Here is a 23727-nt window from a genome sequence, read left to right on the forward strand (position 1 = left end):
ACATATTAGATGATCGCGATTGATGCATAGGCAAGACACCACTTAATTATTAGGCATGTCATCCAGCGGTTATGTTATTAAAATGCGATTAATAAACCCTACTGTAATTTATTCAAATAATTGCAAAACAATATTTGCAGAGAACATATCGTCTACAGACGAACATATTCACAGCGATAAGTTTAACCAATTACATGGAAATTCATAGTTTATGTATTATAATAGTATATCTTTCATAAACGAGCAGAAGAATGTTTTCGAACATGACGCTATTGTCTTTATGGCCTTTAAGAGTCCCGTTACCTTTGTGTTGAATGGTTTGCTCTATACACATCTGCTGGAGTAAAACACGTGTGTACAACTTCCATTTTTATTTCACTGAACCAGCATCTATAATATTGCACTATTGACAATGCCATTATTAAGACATGTCCGCGTAAACATGACTTAAATACAAAACAACGTATGTGCATATTTTAACATTTTTATTTTGTAGCATTATACATTTTAAAAATAAAATAGGTACTTGAACAAGTTGAAAATAAATAAATATAATAAAACAACGGAATTGTACATAATTTTCTTCTAAACAAAGCAATATATTGTTCTATGATAAAACACCTAGCTACCCTTTAAAACTTCAATTTCAGCCGAAAAAATTATGAGTAGCACAACATTTAAAGCTAATTAAATTGTATATTCTTAATCATTATCATAATGTTGGTATACAACAATCTTATACTACTATCGTCATGTGTAAAGCTTTAAAACATACGTTTTCTTATTTGTAAATACCAGCTGTTTTACGAATGTGAATGTTAACCACGATATATCGCAACAAAACGCAAATATGTTAATGAAGTTGTCATTTGTTACTCACATGAAGTATATGTACCACCTTAATGGCCAAATCTCAATAAATACAAAATATCTTCATTCAGAATAAAACAAAAAAACATACAGTGGACTTCTTGTTTTGTGTCTTCCATTTCTTTTTTTTAACCGTCCAACCAGCCACGCGTCCATGAGTGCGTGAATGTTTATATTGCACGCATTGATCGCTAACGAAACCAGAACAATCTCATACAAAAACATGGTCGCCAGAGCTACTTAATGTTTTCGCAATGGCAATAGTGTTGTTATTTATTAACATTCAGACGAATATTAAATCTTTGAAATCATTCAATCTTCTGCAAAATGAGTGTACCGGTATTTTAAATTCATAATAGTTATTAAAAGCCACTTCTTTCTATGAACATAAACCGTTTGCCGTCAAAAGAAGTAAATAAGTTCAAAGTGCAAGTCCGCACAAATGTATTCCAAAACACTGGTTGCACAACACTTATTTGTAGGGCAATATTGCGTTTACATTTAAGCAATCATTAGACATTTCGCAAAATTTAAATTAACTGTGATTCCACTCGCACGTACAATATATAAGAATAATAGTGTACCCAGAGGGGGTAATCACGCGACAAACAAGATGGCGACGTCCATGCCGAGGCAGGTATTTTTCGTAGTTTTATACCCTTTATTACTTGTATTATTATTTTTAATTCCGCTCACTTTCCAGCCATATTTGGAAGAAAGTTATTGGCTTTTATTGCATAGTAATATTCGCTCTATATCTCGACTTTACTCGGTGCGAAATTTCTTAGCGAGATGACCTAATTAGGGCTCCACTAAGAAAATTTGCGGGGAGTAAAGTCGAAATATAAAGCGAATTTAAATACGAAATCAATGCTAATCACCTGATTACTGATATGGCAGGAAAGTGAGCGTCCAACCTATCAACCAAAACATAAGAAACAGTATCATGAGATCAATGTGTGTTGACGTCACCAAAAATTATATTATACAAAAAAAATCAAACAAAACTTGTAGTTTATTTTCTTTTTATTTAAATACTATGTGATTTACCTAAACATGCTTATTGAGAAGGTGGTCATGGATCAAAAATATATCTCATACACTTTGAATGATATATAAAAAAACTCAATATTTAACGTCAAGTTATCACCTTTATTCTGGTAAAACAGCATGTTTTATAATACAAAGTCGTTGTGTGTTTTTCTTCACAGAATGCAAGCGTGTTCATGATATACACGTTAAAGCCAATTAGTATGTGTCCATTATACAAGTATAACTCAATAACTGCATATTTATTGCCACAACCATTTCAATTTCAATACCATGTATCAATTTCAGTTCAATTATCAGGTTACTTTGAATTCAAAAATAAAAAAAACATATTACCTGGTATTATTTTTGTTATCAATATTTGTATTAGTATAAGTAGTAGTAGTATCTTAATAATCAGCAGCAGCAGCCTCAAAATCATAATGATAAACAGATCGTCATTAATTTAATGACGTCTCGTTTTCAAAAAAGCATAATCATAGAGAGTGCAGCGCCTGTATAAAAACAGTTTGAAGCGTTGTGGTTGTTCCACAATAATTGTGAAGGTCCACGTTTCTGCACCAACTTGATATATGTCATCAATAATCAGTGTCTTCTCCCAGACCACGCATTTATTCTTGCCAATATATCAAGTAGAAAGTGGCTTTTGTATTAATGTTTTCGTTTATGCAATATTCCCATATGTATTCTCAGGACAGTAATTCCTGATAAACGTTGACAGTCTGGCATCGGTCTCAGTTGTGGTCATACAACTCTTTCTCGAAGTGTGAGATGTAGCCATCTCCTGAAACAAAAACAATAACAATGATTGCATCGACCCATGTTTCATTCAGGAATGTGTGTGATGGCTATGCTGTCGAGCAGCAAGTTTCTTGTTATAAATACAGACAATCGTTTTGATAGTAGGAAACCTCTCCTTCTGATACAGATAAAGATTTTACAGTATTTAGCTATGCGATGTTTTGACCGTCTAGAAAGCTTGATACATGTGTACTGCTTTTTACCGTAAGATTCGGTATACATGTATAACATTTCAATACCTCCCTCGCATCAGGAAAACCAAAACGTGTATTAAAACGACAGTCATTACTTTTGATTATGTTAGAAATTGCTTATTCAATGCAAAATTAACTAAACAAAACAAGATGCATATATTTCCGCTTTTTAAAGGTCGGAAACCACATTTTTTGCGAGTCGAACAGTAACATAGTATCGATAGAATTTGACGTAAGTAAAGTTACAAAGAGAGCGACTATACCATCTCTGTCGAAGATTTCTTTTACCCAATGGTCAAGCATTTCATCCTTGCGAGCACATATATCCATATAATAGTTGATCTTCATATGATCTGTAAAATAGATTATTCAGTATCTAGAAGTGAATTATCTGGCACGTAATCATGCTCAATATATACATTCAGGATGCAATGCACCCTTACAGAAAAAAATGCCATGCTTTGTTTAGGATACGACCATTGAGTAATCAAGTAGATATTATAAAAAACGTTGTTGCTTTTTCGTTGATTGAAATTGTTTAAATGTTACATGTTATTTAAATTACATTGTGTAATGAATTACTAATGACAAGCTGAGAGTATGAAAAATACATACATCAGTAGGACGAATAAAGATTGGTTGATGAGTTATTGTATTAGATTGGGTGCGAATAGCACCAATATATAAACACGTGATTTCTTAAAAAACAATATTTAACAAACTAAGTGAAGAAGGAAAATACAAGCTGTGATCATAGGCATTTTATATTATGTAACCTTAATAAACAATAACAAACATGGTTCTGTTTCACAAAAACATTGTAAGTTCCATCTTCGCTTGCAAGGGCGCCCACGTATTCACACATGAATATAAAAACAAGCATTTGCATATTAGATGTTCGTTAAGTAATTAAACATATCGTTGTGTAGTACATTATATTTTAACGGCACTAAGTAATTAAACATATCGTTTTGTAGAACATCATATGTTAACGACACTTCGGGCCCGAAATAGTTATTATTACTTAGTTAGTATTCTTTAGCCTTGATATTCAGAATTACACTAAAATGGGAGACACACAAAAAACGGATTTTCCATATCGTTGGTATAAATAAGGTGTGAATAAAGATTTTTCTTTCACGTGCTTGTATAACACCGACAACTAATGCTTGCATACGCAATGTAACTAGCTAATTGTTATGGTATATAGTCACCTGATATGCGGTGGAAGTGATTCTGCAGAGCTTTGTAGAACTTCAGTTTGCCGGGCATGTGATTGCACAGACCGTGACGAGCAAAGTGATGCACTTGCCTGGAGAATGAGGACACAAATAACTTGTATTTCATAAAACGGATACGGGAATGAAAACGAACATGGGCGCTTAGTTCACACGGGTAAGGGACAACGACAACGAGCGAGGCATGGTTTGGTAATGCGCATCGGGGGTTAGAGGGTTAGGGTAAGGGTAAGGGTTAGGGGTCGGGTTTGGGTTGGGGTTAGCGTTAACCCTTACCTTAACCCTTACATGACCCATAACCCTAACCCTAACCTAACCATAACCCAGGGTTATCTTCCCTATACCATGCCTCGCTCGTTGGCGTTGTCCGCTTCCAATAGCCAATATCCAATAAAGATGGAGTTGATCTGTCTTACTGCGCCAAGTGGTACACACTGCTTTAATACGTAGAATCTTGTATCATTACTGTATTGTTTTGCAAAATAATATTATAGGGAAATCTACTGTATTTGATCTAAATCAAAATCAGTTTATGTCAATATTACTCAATCAAATGGAGAGCCTCATTATTTTTGTTAGCGATACCATCAAATACTTTTTAAAACCTTTAAATACAAATAAATTTATATTGTAAACGAGAACATATAGCAACGAGCAATACAAATGTAAATATTGAACCTAGTTTGTGTCCGTATATTATGCACCTCGATATGTGTGTAATTGATTCAATACGAACAGACGTACGTTTTTATATCATGTAGACTTACGTTTTAAGTGGAAACTGTTCTTTTAGTTCTTCCATTTCTTCTAGAATCTTGTCAAGCCTCACCTTTTTTGGGGCGTCGTTGATTTTAATGTTGTCTGCAGTAGCAACTGCCAAAACTATAGCACACACTACCATGTAAAAAGTTGTTCTTGAAAGACCAACCATTTTGAAATCGATTGAACAAGTTAAGTTTTATATTAATTTAAATTCACTCTTCACCAAACGCTTAAGACCTTCAAATAAGTCATTCGTCGAAACTATAGAATTTATTAATTTTCCAAATGTTAACAAATCGAAACGCGTATATCTGTAATAGGCAAACTGTCGAGTTTAGTCCCTAATGGAAAACATATATAATAAAACGCCTTATCCCAAGAAATAATTATATTCCTCATGAGAATTGTTAAATAAAGATTTCTTAGAAAATATAACATATAATACAGTCCGTTCCAAGATAAATAACTCGCGTTTGATTCGCAGAACGAGCAGCGGCAGCAGGGCCGTCACAATCGTCTGCAAAGGCGCCTCGATATCGTGCCAGCCGACGACAAAAACCCAGTTGCGTAATTATTCCTCGGATAAAACAATTGCTTTCGAGTGGCGTGTGTACTCCTATGGTCTAGATACTTTCACAGAGATTACATTTTGGTTGATATTCATACTTCGCAACGTAAATTTCAAAATAATCTTTCCTCAATGTACTTTCAAAGATGTAGAAAAATAAAAATATAATACTATTACCTATTGAATTATTTTCATCACTTACTTTTACTTAAATGTCGTTTATTTCACCAACGTGAACGTTTAGGTTGTAAACTAGTCGGTAGTCAGTATTGCCATTTAAAGTCAGACCCTTAATGTTCATCGCCTCATTAAATGTTATTTGTGACACTACAAAAAAAAATAAACGTCCGATAAAATAGTAAAACGGTGTCACAGGCACTTTACATAATGTATGTGCATGTAGCGTTTAATATAAGGCGCATATACGCAGAAAAGCGTTTACGTGCGTTGAATTATGACAAACGCCAAGGGATGGACTTTTAAAGTGCTATATAACCAGATAATGTTTGATATATTTGCATTGACACGGAAAGATACACCCACGCCCGTAAGAAGTGTGCACAATGCTGTGGCCACACACAATTCTGTGACACGAATATCTGTCATCACGTTCAGTTAGTTCAGTTATTTTTATTTTCATAAACATATTTACGTGACATTTGTATACGTCTCGGGCAAAACAGATAATGTTAGATAAAAGAATTGCAGTTATTATTAGCAAGTTTCTTCATGGGATGTTAATATTACGCTTACTTCATGCACAGCATTTCTACAGATGAGGAGCATAACGCATTCAATCTGTGAGATACTCATGTAAAGTTTGAGTGATTGAGATCCCTTGCATTTAAGCAAAACTCTGCATTTCTGCAGTGTTTTTTACAAGCAACAAAGCCGCGTTTGTTTTTTTACCAGCAACAAAGCCGCGTTTGTTTCCAAACGTGATCGGAATACCTTTAAATTAATGGATATATACTCTTACTATTTAGATAATGCTTGATGTTTTATGTTATTTATATATTTTTATTCACGGTTTACGAATACCATATCGTCACGAGGGGTGACGTACTTCTGAAAAGTACAATATCTAAAACATACATTATCGTCAAGAGTGGTGACGTACTTCTAAAAAGTAAAATATCTAAAAAATACAATATCGTCGCGAGTGGTGACGTACTTCTAAAAAGGAACAATACTAGTCAAGCAATTACTTATAGAGAAATTCCAATTTAAAACAGTTGCATCAGTAATAAAATAGTTAATATCACATTTACATTTTTGTAACATAAAGAACTGTAAGACCTGCTATATGCTTTTATTTCAGAATATAAATAAATCGGTTATAAGTTGTGTGCAATAAGTGCAATAGATATCCCAATACATTGTTTAAAAAATCTTACCGCTGCATTAAAAAACAAATCTATCAATTGAATGAAGGGCAGAACCTGTATCGATACAAGTGTTTAATTAAGGTATACGTATATATTAATATATTAATTATTGTAGCAATACTATGAAAAAAACTTTAATCAACGGAACTAATTTAACTTTGAATGTAGACTCAATAACAATAACTCTGGTGCTTTGTTATGTAAACTGTTGCAGAATTTATTTTAATTTCGAAATAAAATGCATGTCATATACTTCTCCCATTTCAGCTAAAATGTCATTGATGACTTCAGTAAAACGTTCACACCTCATCAATTTGACAGATAAATAGCACTTAAAGTCATGTTTATTCCAAAGCGACACTGAAATATATAATGCATAGTACCAGCAGATTTTTGTCCGCTGAGCCAAATATTTAATTAGTGTAATACTTATACTTAGCACTAAACACTATAGCATATTCGCCGCATCTTGAAGCAATATATCAGGTATTTAAGAAAATAAACTTATTTGTACCATTTGCACGTTTAACATTTCCTACCGAAATGTACAATGTACACAAATCACAAATCCATATAACTGGCTAAAGTTCAATTAAACGCTTTATAGTTTTAAAGGGGCGGTCAACCAGATTTCTATATATCACGGAAAAAAAAAGTTCTAGAATACGTCATTGAATGCTTTATATTGATAAATTTAAACATTGGATCTAAAAAATCTCCAGTAAAAATCAAGAATAAAATTTTAAAAAAAATGTAATCCTCAACTGGGATCGAACCACTGACCCCTGGAGTCCTGGAGTAAAAAAGTAAAAAGCCTCCCATTTAGACCACTCGGCCATCCACGCTCATACAATGAGAAATGTATTATATATTTTATATAAGCAATTTTCGTAGTTTCATAAAATATAACGACAACAACAGAATTCTCCAAATTACCTGGTAGACATACGCAGTAAAATTGTATTACCGAATATACTGAACATATAAAAACACAACAACATTTTTTAAAGTAATTTTATATACCAGTCGTGATATTTTAATCAATATAAACTAATAATTTTAAAAAATACGGTATTTTAGAACTTTTTTTCTTCGATATATATAGCAACCTGGTTGACCGCCCCTTTGAAACCATAAAGTGTTTAATCGAACTTTAGCCAGTTAGATGGATTTGGGATTTGTGTATGTTAAATGAGTCTCTGTTTTCTTATCGGGTCCATATCTCATATTTCCTTTGACGACTTATCATGACACTAAGTAAAAATGATACACTGGCTGAGCAGAAGGCCAATGTCATATTTTAATGTCCAAATAGTGAGCTGCATTTGTCCTGTCCTGTCCATATGTTATACACCCGTTGAAGGTTATTGCGAAAATTTTGGATAAGGCAGTCATGCTGACTCAAGGTCAATTTTGCACATCATGGCCGCATATTTTAGCAATGCATTTCGTGTGCGTTCCATATCTTACATCATTTGAATTGTTTTCATTGTTTTTTTTTGTAAATTTAAGTCATGAGTAAAAAGGTTGGCTCAAATTCGAGGTATTCCCTATGGTCAATAGTGAGAACCACTAGTTTTATCAGCTCAATTTACCGTAGGGTTATTTTCCTACAAATGTCATGTGTTTGATAAGAATTACAGAATGCGTGAGCTAATATTTCTTACTGAAGATCAATATGAGCACGTGTACGTTCATAAAATGGAGACGGGTTATCTTTTGGGCTGCATGTTTTTGTATCTACAGCACGACTGAATATTAGTTTCGCAAGATGTGTAAATATATGTACAATATTTGATAATAAAGAATTTAAATAAGTATTCGACCATATACTTACTGATTTAACTTGTGGCTTATTAGATAGTAATATTCACGTAAATACCTACATATCGTAGGTTGTTGGTTTTTTTTCATTTCAAAAGCATACATTATCATAATTATGTTGCAATAATGACAACGATATATCCAGACATATCATGTGAACCGATTTTCCTGTATAACATACTACAAAATATAACACTGCCGCATCGGTTTAAGATAATTTCAAACAAATGTGCAAAATAAACAGCAAATATATAGCTTATATAAATTTCAAAATCCATTGTGAAAGTAGTAGCAGCCTCGATAATAATGACACTCCAGAAACATTGTCAGACGGGAACTTATTGTTTTGTTATTATCGTATTGTTATTATTATATTTGAAACATTATGATTTGTGATTATCGCATTGTCATCATTGTCATAGCATCAAACATTTTTTTAATAAGTAGAAACGAATTATTTGTTTTTAAAATATGACCTTTATAAAAATAGGTTTTAAGCAAATATGTACACGACATAAATAAAACATAAAATAATACACAATGAATGTACATATAACAAATAAATATTGCCTAATTGCAAAGAAATACAATTACTAACACCAACTATTACAACAAAGAAATAACAATAATATAATTTATAACATTGATGAAGTTCGTGGATTATTACGCATAAACATTAAGGTATGGTACTTATTGAAGCAAATAAAGTGTGCTGTTCTACCAGATTTACAATTAATGTTTGGAGACAGATATTCTTGAACTTTTCTTTATGTACGAATACTTCAATCCTACAATAGCTTTAGCAAATGTTGCAATTCGAAACTGACATTTGCTTAATCATTATCCAGACTACAACTCGCATGCGCACCAGGACGGTTCTAGGTGATCACCGTTGCCATCCGCCCTGCGTCTCAGTTGATGTTGTCATCCAGGCCCTTCTCGAAATGTGAGATGTAGCCATCTCCTGAAAACCAAGCAATACTCATGAGTAACTCATACCGGTGACCACAGCTTGTTACTGTGACTGCTTTTCGAATGTCTTGGCCTTGTCTTTTTTTAAAAGGTCCTAGGTACTAATAATTTGAATTTAAGGTATACAATGATACTATTAAAACAAACGCCTACGTCTTATGTGATAACTCTATCTCTTCCATTTTTCGTGAATTTGTGCAAGCTTCACCTCTTTTGGGACGTCGTTTAGTATAATAGTGTCACAGGCTCTTTTAAAGCCTAACACGGACTAACATTAGACTAGTCTGACGCAAAAGACGTAAACATGTCTGTACGCTAAGTACCGTGTGATGTGTTTTTAAAGTACGAACACGATAAGGCTGATTTCGGTGCGTTTGCAAGAAAGTGCTTATTGCAAATCGACTATTCAGAAAAAACTTCCAAAGTCAGCATCAATTCATCCCCAGTTTTATCAGAACATTTGTTATTAATTACATTAGGAAAATATCGAAATTTTCAGAATGCAGTGTCGACATACTAAAAATACTAAAATGTTTAATCTAAATAATAGTTGACTATATAGTCCAATACTCAAATACCTCAAGGAAAAGCCAAAGAATCATTATATCACATTACATCACGAACAATGTAATTGGACCAAATCAAATAACAGTACACTTATAATAATAATTAAGCGGTAGATAATACATACATTACTATATATAGTTACACATTTGTACAGTTGTTCATGCCATTATCACCATTGCGGAGTCATTATAAATATTCGGCCCTAGGGCCGATTATTTATATTCGGCCCTTAGAATGTGTGCGCTTGACGTTCAACTGAAAAAAATGGCGTCCACATCCAGTATAAGCCATAAAAAAGTAAAACATCTAGGCTCTATTGATCTACTAACCGAAGTTGTGTAATAACCATGTTTATTTTCGTAAAGTTTAATTTGCTTCCATGACGAGTAAAAATTTTGGACACATATTTGATCGTTATCCACATTTTCCATTTTAAAGCAGGCAATTCTTTGTGGATAGACATTCTTTGATCGACTGACAAAGGAACGACTTATTCATCAAAGAAATTACCCTTTTAATTCAACATCGATTTCCTTCGAACAGTTAAAGAACAATTCACTTACACTTTTCTTAAATTTAATCAATCAATTATTCAACAAAACATCATGTTATTCGACATTTTAACGAAATCGAAAATGCAGTCTCACCAGTTTCATTCCAGTTTTATATACCAACACTGTTATTCACATTCATAATATTATAACAGTACTGCATGTTAGTTAACGGAAACGCAGACATAGGTACTGGACACGTGCCATCATAAGAAACCGTCAAACTAACGGCATATACTACCATCTTGTTAGAGAATAAGAGCTGCACGATGAAGAGTTCAGGACCTACTTCCGTCTTAGTAGAACGTAAATAGCGACTTACTATAGCGTTATATCTCGTTTGAAATATATACTGTGTCTTTTGAAAAGCGATTATAATAGAGTGTACAAATGTTTGATGCAATGAATTTGTCTTTGTATTCTTTCATACGTTGGTTGTATATTTCAGGGTGATCCCTTACTAAATGTATTATTTTTTCACTAGTATCTATGCTTGAAAGTCGACCTTTCATGTTGACTGCGTCCGTTAAAAATCGCTAACGACGCAATACGCGGACGAAAAATGCGGATACATATGGCAAGCGAAATGCACATTAATTCCTTAAACCACGGTTTAACAGTTAACTATATAGTTAAGAGACTTTGAATCCGGGTTCAAAGTGCCGTTTGCACATTAAATCCTTAAACCCGAGTTCAAGAGTTTGAACTGCAGTTCAAAGTCTCTTAACTCTATAGTTAAGAGAGGACCAATGAAATCGCGGCATTTACCTTCTATATATAGCTAATTGTGGTTTAAGCTCCGCTGATTGGTTGTCTCTGAATTATGTAGATAAGAGATTTGTATCTATTTTTAGACACACTTTGAACTGCGGTTCAAACTCTTGAACTCGGGTTTAAGGATTTAATGTGCAAACGGCACTTTGAACTCGGGTTCAAAGTCTCTTAACTCTATAGTTAACTGTTAAATAATTAATGTGCATTCCGCGCGTTTTAACCCCAGTTAAAGACTTTGAACCGCAGTTTAAGACTTTGAAAAATAGGTTAAGACTTTTAGGTGTTTGGTTGTCTCTGCACATTAATTATTAACCAATATCGTCATGTGATATTGTTTTGTTCCTGACGCATTTCTATCAAGATGGCGGCGGATGAAGTATGTGAATTATTACGTACGTTTGAAACAGCATTCCAAGATATAGAAAGAAAACTTCAAAGTGGTTTTGCAGACAACGCAGACTTCGTCAAAAGTGTGAGGTTATTGCAGCAAATAAGGTTATATTTATATAATTTCTTTGTGATCCTTTTATGGTATAAATCTGATAGAAATACCCCTAACCGAAATACAGTCGATTCGGATTAGTGTACAGTTTGTCAATCAGCTCTGGAAAATCAGCAGTTCCGATTAATTTGTATTTAATTTTCCATAATTCCCCAATAAAAAAAAGATAAGTGTCTAAGGTCTACATTAGGTAAAGGAATAAAGTAACAAAGTTTTAGTAAGAAAGCTTTTGTATTATGCTTACAGGGGGGGGGGGGTGGGATAAATGCAGCAAAAAGTTAACCAGAACTGATTGAATGAGTTATGTTTTGAAATGCGCATATGGAAATAGAAGGCTTTATTATTTTCAAATACAAAAATTGCTGATTGAATACAAATGCCATGATAATGTTTTGAAATACTAATTCTGTAAGTTGAAAGATTTTAAATAATTTTCCGAAAAGGTGAACTTTAATTGGCTATTTTTGACAAAAAAATGCATATGCCGTCTGGCCTAACCTGTTATCATACAAAATAAATTTTACCCTTTATTTTTACATCATCTCACATTGACACTAAATCCCGAAATAAATGATTGTGGACTGGACATGTGAATTAACGTTTTTTGCCAGGTTATTCGAAACTGGTTGACTGACTGTACAGTCAAGTTACCATTCCGGATCATTACCCATAGCGCATCACTTTGATGTTGAAGACCATGCGTATCGCGATAAATAGTTGACATTTTTAGATGATATTTTGCACACAGCATCTTCAAGGCCGTTTTTTTTTCTAAATGCATTGATTGAGTCGTAATTGGAGCTATTCGTTGTTAAACATTTTTGTATGTTTTGGCGACATGTATATACGACTTTGTTTACTTCCGTCTCGTTTCCAAAAAGAGGTTTAACATTATTCGCGGCCACATTCTAAAACTCTGTTGAAAAGTAAAGAGTTTACGCATTGATTTAAAGGCCATTTAGTAGTCTTTCTCACTGCAAAAGTCCGTTTCAGTTTTGATTCGTGTTTAAGATTTTGCAACACCTTAAATGAAATGAAGAATTAGGGCAATAACGGATCAAGCGTGATAATATGCGAATTGATAATATAATATATTAAAATATATGCACATCTTGTTGATTCTTTCAATAAATGATCTCACTCGTAATGTTGTATTTATGTTCCATGTTCAATACCGATGATTAGATATGATTAAAACAATTAACATGGTTTATAAGATGCCCATCTTTTCGATCTATTTAGGTTTTTCAACAGATAATTCACACAAGAACACCATGCGAAACGTGTATATACAAGATCACATATAGAAAACAATACAAAAATAATGAATATTATTTATAACTGGCAATGTAACTTGGTCATTGTAAACAACACAGTTTATGTGTCGACAATTCAAATAGCATGTTAGATGCCCCCGGAGTGGTTTCGATCACGTGATCCGTTATGGCTACAACTGATCCGTTAATGCATGAATTCTGCGGTGAAAAAAAGGTATCACAAATACATTTTGCCTGCGATTAAAAATAAAACTATGTGCTGAATCAGTAAGGAAAGTAATATTTAATCAAACTGATGTAAAAGAAGTCTCAAAACATTTATTGCTTTTCGTCAGAACAACTTTATTACGCTACTGATCCGGTAATGGTAACTTGACTGTATAACGGATAGCTAAGCCGAGTGACTTCGAGTCTCATTGAAACGTATGCATAATGCATTCAGTAATTAAATTATTAAACCTCGAAAGACAAATGTCTTTCTTATTGAAACATGCCAGCGGTTTTAAATTTCCAACAAATATTATTTGTTTACAGCGCGAATGTCATGGTACACTGATTCAGCCATTACAGGATCGCTTATTTCTGCGTTTAATAAGACCGAGTTCATGAAAATCGCTGCACACTTGATGAAGTAATAGCTGTTCAAAGCGATGCACCCTATATTCGGGTCATTTTGAGTTGAATACCTTGTTATATTTGATAGTGAAAATAGTGTTTTCAGAGAAATTGATTATTCGCTATAATTTGATTTTTTTTATTCAAAATGATGTTTTTACTTATTAATATCATAGGAGGTTTTGGGGATTCCGATAATGACGTCAGGTTTTCACATGCGTAAGTTTTGGCCGTCAAGACAGCGGCCATTTCGCTATTGTTTGCATTTGATGAACCGCATCGTGATACGATTACCATAACAATCTCTATTTGGCACATCTTCGCGACCATTTTTAAGAACAAAAAAATATTCAGAAATGGAAATTCTTTCAGAATAAATTTAATTCAATGAACGAACAGAAATATGGACGAAAACAAACAACAAAAAGATTGATTTTATGTTATCAACATATAGTATTAACTGATTTGAACCTTTATATGTCTGTAAAAACTTACCTTGTTACAGATTAAATAAATCCTCTTGATAAATGTAATTGTTTTTTTTTATTGTTCACACGAATTTTGACACTCTTTGTTTAAGCCTTTTTAACCCAGTGTTTAATTGCCACTTCGTTCATCACAAACCGATTATCTCGATATGATCGGATACTGTCCAGACTAAAACAGGGTGTCATAAATCCAGGCCTTTCCAGGGACCCATACTTGTGTAGGTCCCTGAATAAAGTTACACCACATGTGGCAGGTCATTAAACACAATTTATGATGCCTTCATGTCATCTCTTGGCATATTGAGCAGACATTTAAGCCACAGTTTAAAGCCAATAACTAAACAGTTGCTTTAATAAAATATTTTAACATGTTTAAACAATGCTTGCCACCATAGGATGGCATAAGCCCCTTTTTTCACATTTTTCGAAACCTAAACGCAAAGTGTAACGGAAAGACAGACGGGCAGTGCAATCACTATATGCCCACTTTCAGGGGCATACAAAAAGACATTTGTCCGAAATGGATGAACATGAACTACATAGTATTATAGTATATACTAGCCAGTTTTAACATAATAATAACGTATTGAACGGGTACTGGCAAATGTAACCTCTGCTAAAACGTTTAAAGATCGTACGTTACTGCAGTGTTCGAAATATCATGAAAACAAGCAATCACGTTTGATCACAATAGGGATATAAAATACTTGCATAAAATAAATTAAAAGTAAAGATTTATGTTATCATTAAATGCTAGATTGTTGTCACTCATTATCACTAGTAAACAGATTTCAATATACAAGTACATGCAAAGAAAGTTCAATTTGTAAAATATGCAGTTTTTTTTTCATATATACCCCTTGTTCAGGATCGTGAAACCGGCATTATTATTTATTGACATTTTTGCCATTCCATAAAGCGTTCTCTTAATTTAATATATGCTTTATTGAATGGCAAAAAGGTCAATAAATGGTAGGTGATTACGATCGAAAAAGACACGTTAAGATGTAGACTTTGTACAAAAGTGTATTTCGTTATTTATCTCCACAAAAAAGGCCGATTTATTCCTAGTTTACACACTGCACAGGCTAATCTGGGATAACAATTTACGCACCAGCATAATGACCAGTTTTCTCAGAACGCGACACAATTATGTTAATGATTCATTTTATAGTTTGTTAATTTCATTGACTACAAATGTGTATTACACTTATGTCTACCTTGAGGTTGTTGTACATAGTATAATTATGTTACAAATATAGTATTTTCTGTAAACAGTATTTGAGTGTGCCCAAGAGTATGATATAGCTGAGATCACTCAAATACTGTCAAATTCTTGCTTTAACTTATATTCTTATGGGCCGTTTCATCAAACATCGTACGACAAATTTAGAATACGATACAAATTTCAAAGAAACATTATTTTAACAGACCGAAGCATATTTTTGCTTATTTCAAGTAAAATCATTTATTTCATCATTTTCTTACCGATGGCTTATATCTTGCGGAGCTATTTATCAATAGCTTGTATATTTTTAGTTTTTAAATTTAAGTTATAAATTAAGATTGTCGTACGATCTTTGATGAAACGGTCCCATAAAAATATAAGTTAAAGCAATAGTGAAAGAGAATGTGGGAAAATGTAGCTAGAAATGGTTTTGAACATGCATAATTGTGTCGTGTTCTGAGAAAAATGGGCATAATGCTTATGCGTAAAGTGACACTTTCCGCCTTATCTGGATTTTTGCTAAGAAGAGACATTATTAAAACGAAACATTCCATAAAAGAGCAAATTGTCGTCCCTTATTAGCCTGTGCGGACTGAACAGGCTAATCTGGGATGACAATTTACGCACCAGCATTATGTCCAGTTTTCTCAGAACGCGAGACAATAATGTTTTTGATTCATTTTATACTTTATTTATTTAATTAACTACAAATTTGTATTACATTATGTCTACCTTGAGGTTGTTGTACATAGTATAATTATGTTACAATTATAGTATTTTCTGTTAACGAACAAATGCTTTTGTATCGAATACTGTGCATTAATATTGTTTTCTAACCAATGTTTTCTTATAGGGATCACTTGTCCGTCGTTTGTCTCGTTAAAAAGTATTAATAGCACCAGTTTGAAACTTTATACATTAATAGACCTCATTGAGTGGGAGTGCGTCGATAAAGAACTCTTAGCATCCCGCTTTGTTAAATTATTTTTAATTAATGTATAACCATTATTCTTGTATTAGTTAAGTTAAATTGTCATAAAAAAATGTTGTCATGTCATTTTTCCATTTTTCTTTTTTGTGTAACGTTTTGAAAATAAAGCTTTTATTTGTTGTTATTATTATTATTAATACGGATGTTTTAGTCCGGTCTGTTTTCCAAATCGTTACAATGGTAAAGTGGTATAGGAGAGGTTGAACATATGATTTTGATTAATAAAGGATTTATATTATTAAACTAGTGTTTTTTCATATTTATCAATGTATGTGGTTCCGTAAATAAATCGGAACTATCCACTTCCGGGTTAAGAAATTGAGATAATTTAGAGATTACATCCATACATTTGGTAATAAAACGACAACATGAATTAACAACTAGTATTATTACTGTATATATTCAACAGTTAGGTAATAAATGTACATTCCGCGCTTGTTAACCCCAGTTTAAGACTTTGAACCGCAGTTTACACTCTTGAACTCGGGTTTAAGGAATTAATGTGCAAACGGCACTTTGAACTCGGGTTCAAAATTTCTTAACTATATAATTAACTGTTTAATAATTAATGTGCATTCCGCGCCTCTTAACCGCAGTTTAAGACTTTGAACCGCAGTTTAAAGTCTCTTAACCCTATAGTTAAGAGAGGACCAATGAAATCGCGGCATTTACCTTCTATATATAGCTAATTGTGGTTTAAGCTCCGCTAATTGGTTGTCTCAGATAACAGATTTGTATCTATTTTTAGACACACTTTGAACTGCGGTTCAAACTCTTGAACTCGGGTTTAAGGATTTAATGTGCAAACGGCACTTTGAACCCGGGTTCAAAGTATCTTAACTATATAGTTAACTGTTAAACCGTGGTTTAAGGATTTAATGTGCATTTCGCTTGCCATAGATACATGGTATAGCTCCAACAGATTTCAACTAGTTCGTATTTTCGCGGACACGGACACACGCAAACGAAACGCGGACGCGGAGATATGGAAACCCGGCCGTACAAGAACGCATCTTCTGAAAGATTATATGCGTAAACAGTAACACTATTTGTTTATTAATGCAAACGTTAAGTCAAGGGATTTTACATGACAATTGAGATGTTTGGCTATAACAATATGCGTTCAATGCTGGATTTCATACCTTTAAGCTACAATTTATAAGCACAGTCATGCAAAAGCTGTACTTAAACACACAAAAACATGGCGACAAATAACGTGAATATAACTGTTTGCATTTCAATTCATACTACTGTCTCCATATAATGTGTTCTTCTTTATAAACAAGGGCTTATAAATGTCCTTATTTTTGTTCTATGAATGACATAAAAGCATAGATGCCTAGTTTTCATCTCTACTGATACATTTGCGAATATTACAGATGGAATTGCAATGGGCATTGTTGTGTAAATATGGCAGACAGCTAATGTGCAATAGCAGGGGATAATAATAGTGTAAAACATTACGGATGCGAATATTTCGCGTTGAAATGTAGGGCACTCTGTTAACGGAATCGTATACATTCATGTAATACCTTAACGTGCATAACCTTCATACAACAAACAATTGCGATTTTTAAACAAATAGAATGAATTTTGGAGAAACAAAACGAAGGCAGAAAATTTATATAAAAAAACTGATGCACTTGTACATAATTGAGCAAAATTTAAGGGGTTTTTTCTTAGCACATTGATGCAAACATAATTTACATTTAAGTAATTTGGTGAGCATGCAGGAAGAAAAGACATGTTGATAGCGTGCTTGACGTGCAACCGGTTCATCATCTTGAAATGTCTATATTAAATGTGACAGTTGCGCGCAAAATATTTCTCGATAATTATAAACAATCAGACATAACTTCGTCGTCAGATGTTAACTACGTAAAATAAGAAACATTAATAACGTATTCGTGTCATCTCAATGGGTTAACTTAAAGTAATAATTACGGTGATTGAATCTGAAGGCGTTTGATTTATCACTGAAAATGTACCACGTCAAAATTTGAACAGTAAATTATTGTTCTGAAGATACACAATTTGACATTTTTAAGTTAAAAATTCTGAAATAGCTGTTGTTTTATCGTACTTTTTATATTCATGTTACTGCAACACATGTATCAAAACAATAGAAGCAAAGGATATCCATCACTTTGATTGGTACACCCAACAAGGCCTACGTACAATGTACAATTGTGTATTATAATTCGTGTTTTTCATTAAGGTGAACTGCAAACGTTGCTGCATATGCATTTACTGCCTAATCGCATGTTTCTGATTTCATAATCATAAATAATCCTAATAAACATAATGTCATATGTGATTATTAGTTCTGTGCATTTGCACGAGGCCAACGGTATATCGTGATGTATCTATGTGAATCAATATTCTAATTTATGTAATTTTCCTCACAACAAGACGTTCAAAGAATAACTGCGGGGGAAATATTTATCTCTTGGAATGCATGATTGTGTATCTACATCAGGACTGAACATTAGCTTCATTTAAGGTGTAAAAATATTAAAAAGATGGACTATGTATAAATTTATTCCATGTATAAAAATGAGACGGTTTCTATGTCGTATTTGTTGTCCACTGGTTTTATGTCAACTATGACACTGGATTAATAGCCATGAAAATAACCCGTTATGAATATATAAGCATGTCATCAAAAATAAATTTCTTATAAACAAGACAATGATTTATGCACTTATATCGATTTTTAGTAAACAAAGATTAATGTATTAAAATATTTAATGCGTTTATTAAATTATATATCAATTAGACCACATACTAAACAGTTTAGATCACGTATCACACTTGTTATATATAAGACATTACTATTCACTTAAAATACCGACATTTCACATGTTGTTTTATTTCAAAATCATTTATCATCATAATTGTGTTGCAACAATTACATCGATATTTCGGGACATAAACATTTTACAAGAATATCACAATACCGCATCGATTAAAGACTATTTCCAATAAATAAGTATGACAAACAGAAAACATATAGCTAATAAACAATATATTATGAAAGAAGAAGCAACCTAAATAATAATGAAACGCCAGATACATTGTCAGAAGATAAATGGCTGTATTATTATTATTGTATTATATTCATTCTATTGGTCATGTTGTATTGCAATTATCGTATTGTTATTCTTGCATCGAAATTTGCGCAATGTTATGACTGTAGCCTTCAGCTTGTCGTATACGATTCATTAAACACATCGAACAACATATACCATTGATTTGATTAAGTGAAAACGTATTATTTTTAAACAATATTCGACTGATGTTTGCAAAAACAATTGGTTTTATGCAAATTTATACATAAATAAAGCATAATAAAATACACAATGAACAAACATTTTTTTTTAAATAATCTCACTATGTAACATGAATAAATCGACATAAACAGGGTCAAACGTAAGTATTGATATTTCAAGACAACGTTCTCTTCGATTGTGTGCATGTTCGTGATTTCAGTATAAATGTTAGAGTTACATTTTATATAGCAGAAATAAATAGGCCCTATTCGACGACATAATTTATTCATATACATGTAGCAAATACATTTCGTTTAATTTACAGACTTACAATAACTAACACCAATAATTATGACTAGAAAAAACAAAAATTAATATAAATAATATCGATCAATTTCTTTTATAATTAAGACGCATGCATATTAAGGTCTGGAACTTATTCATGTAAATACAGTATTCTATGTGACTGTTCATACAATTTTAAAATTTATTTTTGAATGGATGTTCCTGAACCAAACTTACATCTTCGTACTAACCGAGAGGTGCAAAGCTCAATCTTAAAGGAGTGTTTTGTCATCTACATGTACACTTCGAAATTGAACTGTGCGCTTAATCGTTATCAAGTCTACAATGTGCACCAGTACGGTTATTGATGATCACCGTTGCCATGCTACACAGTCTCAGTTGATGTGGTCATACAGGCCCTTCTCAAAATGTGAGATGTAGCCATCCCCTAGAAACAAAACAATACTCATGAATAGCGCCTACTGGTGATTACAGTGTGTTCATGTGAGTTCGCGTTCGCTATGCGATTGTTTGTCGTGCCAACTGTTGGGCCATGCCTTCTTTCAAAAACAAATGTCCTAGGAACTGATAATCAGAATTCAATCCAGTTTATTCAGTTTTAATGTCAAGTTGTCCATGGATGGTGTGACTATGTATAAGCATTAAATACTATATGGTTTAACAGAAGTTTTATTTAAATTAAAAATAAAACGAATATCGATACTTTCGATAAAACTTTGACGTGCCTTTGCAAAGCTATATTTATTAAGGGAGGCTAGGCAACATTAACGCATCGAAAAGTAAGTGAAAATTAAATTAGAAATCGACTTAAGTGACAATAATCATGCATGTCCAAGTGAATTTGCAAAGGTATTACCATCCATGTCGAAGATTTCTTTGACCCATAGGTCCAGCATTTCATCCTTATGAGAACAGATATCCATGATAAAATTTACCCTCATATGATCTGCAACACATTGTAATGATATACTAAAACATAACGTTTATAGAAAACGATCTATAAGGCGTTGTAACAATATTAGCGGATGTTCTCCATGTAGAGGGTGTTCTCTTTGTGCTTTATCTAAAGTAACATTGTTCATAAGGAGTTGAACGCTATTAAATTGTTTCAAGTGAATGTATATGTCAAATTGCGTGTTATCAAACGAGAGAAGGATAAAAAATTGTGCTCAAATACATGGAGAATGTGAATAGATGCTCAGTAGTATTACGTAGAAGGAACAGTACATGTTAACCGGTTATTACTCGAGTCAATGTTCATATTTCTAAAGCGCACGCATTTGAAAAAAAATAAAAGTTTATCACTTTCAAATGAAGATTGAACTTTATAATACAAAGATAAAAATAATATACCTTTATTATATAAACAAAAAACATTAGTGTATCACCTGAGATGCCGATAAAATGCTTCTGCAAAGCCTTGAAGAATTTCATTTTGCCTTGGATGTGAGCGCATAGGCCGTGACGAGCAAAGTGGTGTACAGTCCTGAAAAATACGCATTTTAGATACATTTAATATATAGCAATTTATTTGGTACACAATGATTATAAAGAGAAAATCATACAGCATTATTCGAATTATAAAACACTTATTAATTTTAAAAATCATGTTTTTGTAAAATTCCACAGAAGAAAAGATTCAGGGGACCGTCGTATTAAACAGAATACGACACAGTTAAGTAACAATATTAACCGTGTCATTTGTTTAAGAATAATTATGGCAAGGCACCAGTTCCGATGATTATGACGTTCGAGTAATTATATATATTTTTCTTTAATACATTAATAGGGAAATATATTTGTCATACCTGTATATTTTAATGGGGGTTAAAACTTTCAGAGGTATATATCGTTTTATCTTCAACAAGATCGGACATTGAATCCTGGCATCATTCGTGAGTAATACGATGCGAAAGAAAAAGTAGTAATAAGAAATATAATTTTGAATATACAAGAAACAGTTTTACCGCTCTTATGTAGATTGTGTGTATATTCTTGCTAAAATCATATGAAGTTTTTTTGAATCCCTTATATGATGCTGAAGTTACAACACTTTTTAATTACAACAAAATGCTTACGTCTTATGTTGAAACTCTTCCATTTCTTCTTGAACCTTTGAAAGTTTCACCTCTTCTGGGGCGTCGTTTATTTTAATATTGCCCGCACCACACTCTGAGACGGCCACGACACAAACGATCATACAAAATGCGATCATCGTAACATTAACCATTTTGAAGAAGATTGATCGATAACAGTTAAAACGTATTCAAATGCAGTCCAAACACAGTTCAGTGGTTCCTGTTAGATGAACACAGTTGTATACACGCGAGGTACGCAGTTTCCCTTCTTCAAATATATGCCAAACAAATGTGTATTATCACGTATTTTCTCAATATCTGCTTATCTTAATCGTATCCCAATAAATAATTGTTGTATTTTTGGTTAATTATTCTGCATATAATTATCATAAAATGTTGCGTCTCATGTTAATAAAAACACTCGCGTTTGCTTTGCTTCCAATCTATCTACAGAAATGCTACACTTGCGTCTAGATAACTTGCCAGCCGACGACAAAACATCAGATGCTCAATATTTCCACAGATACGACAACTGTGCAGTGGTTTACTCGGTGGTCTGGATGTTTTCACACAGAAAGTATTCACGGAACCCTCTTCATAATCAAAATATAAGTATTCTTCTAACTTCTTGTAAATTCTAATTTGATGGAATTATAATACGAATCATTTGTTTCTTTATTTAATGTCACGCTTATTTTAATGATGTGCAATAGTTTCACACAAGCCGCTAGTCCGCGATGTTTTAAAGCTTAGGTGTTCAAATCCACGTTTATAGCGCTGTATGTTCCACTACAGTGTTTGTAAACTAACGTCTTATTTAAGTAAACGCCAGCTTAAATATTTAAACGGGGCGTTGTGACCGACTCTTTACAACCTAATATGGACCTAAATTTACATAAGACTGACGCAAGAGGCGTTTACATGCCAGTACGCCAGGCGCCGTAGGATGGTATATAAAAGTACGTAAATTCTAAGGTTGACCTCGGTGCATTTGCACTAAAGTACTTATTGTACATTGACTATTTGTAGGAGCCTTTTAAAGTTGTAGCACCTATTCAACACCATTTTGTATCTCTTATTTTGTTTTTTTATTTAAATGGCACAATTAGAAAATGTTTTTCTTTTAAACACTTACACTTTTAAACAATTACAGTTACGACAAAACTACAAGCAATTTTTATCCATCAAAATGAACAGTTAATGGATTTCATTAACCATTGCGATGACCGAATGCGTAAAATCTAAATGCCAACATTATGAACAAAAACGTAGTAAACGTATTTTAAAATCTATATGAATGCAAATAAATGCAAAACAAATGTATTTCTTAAACTTATTTCAAAATCCAAATAGACACAAATTTCTTCACAACATGTATTAAACTTATTTATAATCCAAATTACAAATTCGC

At 32.8% G+C, this 23727-nt stretch overlaps 1 protein-coding gene and 1 long non-coding RNA gene across 2 annotated transcripts; both read right to left on the reverse strand.

Moving 5' to 3' along the window:
* Nucleotides 1-1952: 1952 nt before the first annotated feature.
* LOC127863694 (uncharacterized) lies at nt 1953-4227 on the reverse strand. The gene is made up of 3 exons (XR_008041151.1): nt 4130-4227; nt 3179-3268; nt 1953-2704 (listed from the first exon to the last, which is right to left on the reverse strand). It is a non-coding gene; the product is annotated as an uncharacterized LOC127863694 (long non-coding RNA).
* Nucleotides 4228-19185: 14958 nt separating this feature from the next.
* On the reverse strand, nt 19186-23111 carry LOC127863690 (uncharacterized). The gene is made up of 4 exons (XM_052403301.1): nt 22317-23111; nt 21627-21724; nt 21095-21184; nt 19186-20665 (listed from the first exon to the last, which is right to left on the reverse strand). Exons 1-4 carry the CDS (start codon nt 22466-22468, stop codon nt 20613-20615), a joined length of 393 nt encoding a protein of 130 aa, XP_052259261.1. The 5' UTR covers nt 22469-23111; the 3' UTR covers nt 19186-20612.
* Nucleotides 23112-23727: the final 616 nt, after the last annotated feature.

The sequence above is a fragment of the Dreissena polymorpha genome, unplaced genomic scaffold (genome assembly GCF_020536995.1).
Source record: "Dreissena polymorpha isolate Duluth1 unplaced genomic scaffold, UMN_Dpol_1.0 chrUn027, whole genome shotgun sequence".
In the NCBI taxonomy this organism is placed as follows: domain Eukaryota; kingdom Metazoa; phylum Mollusca; class Bivalvia; order Myida; family Dreissenidae; genus Dreissena; species Dreissena polymorpha.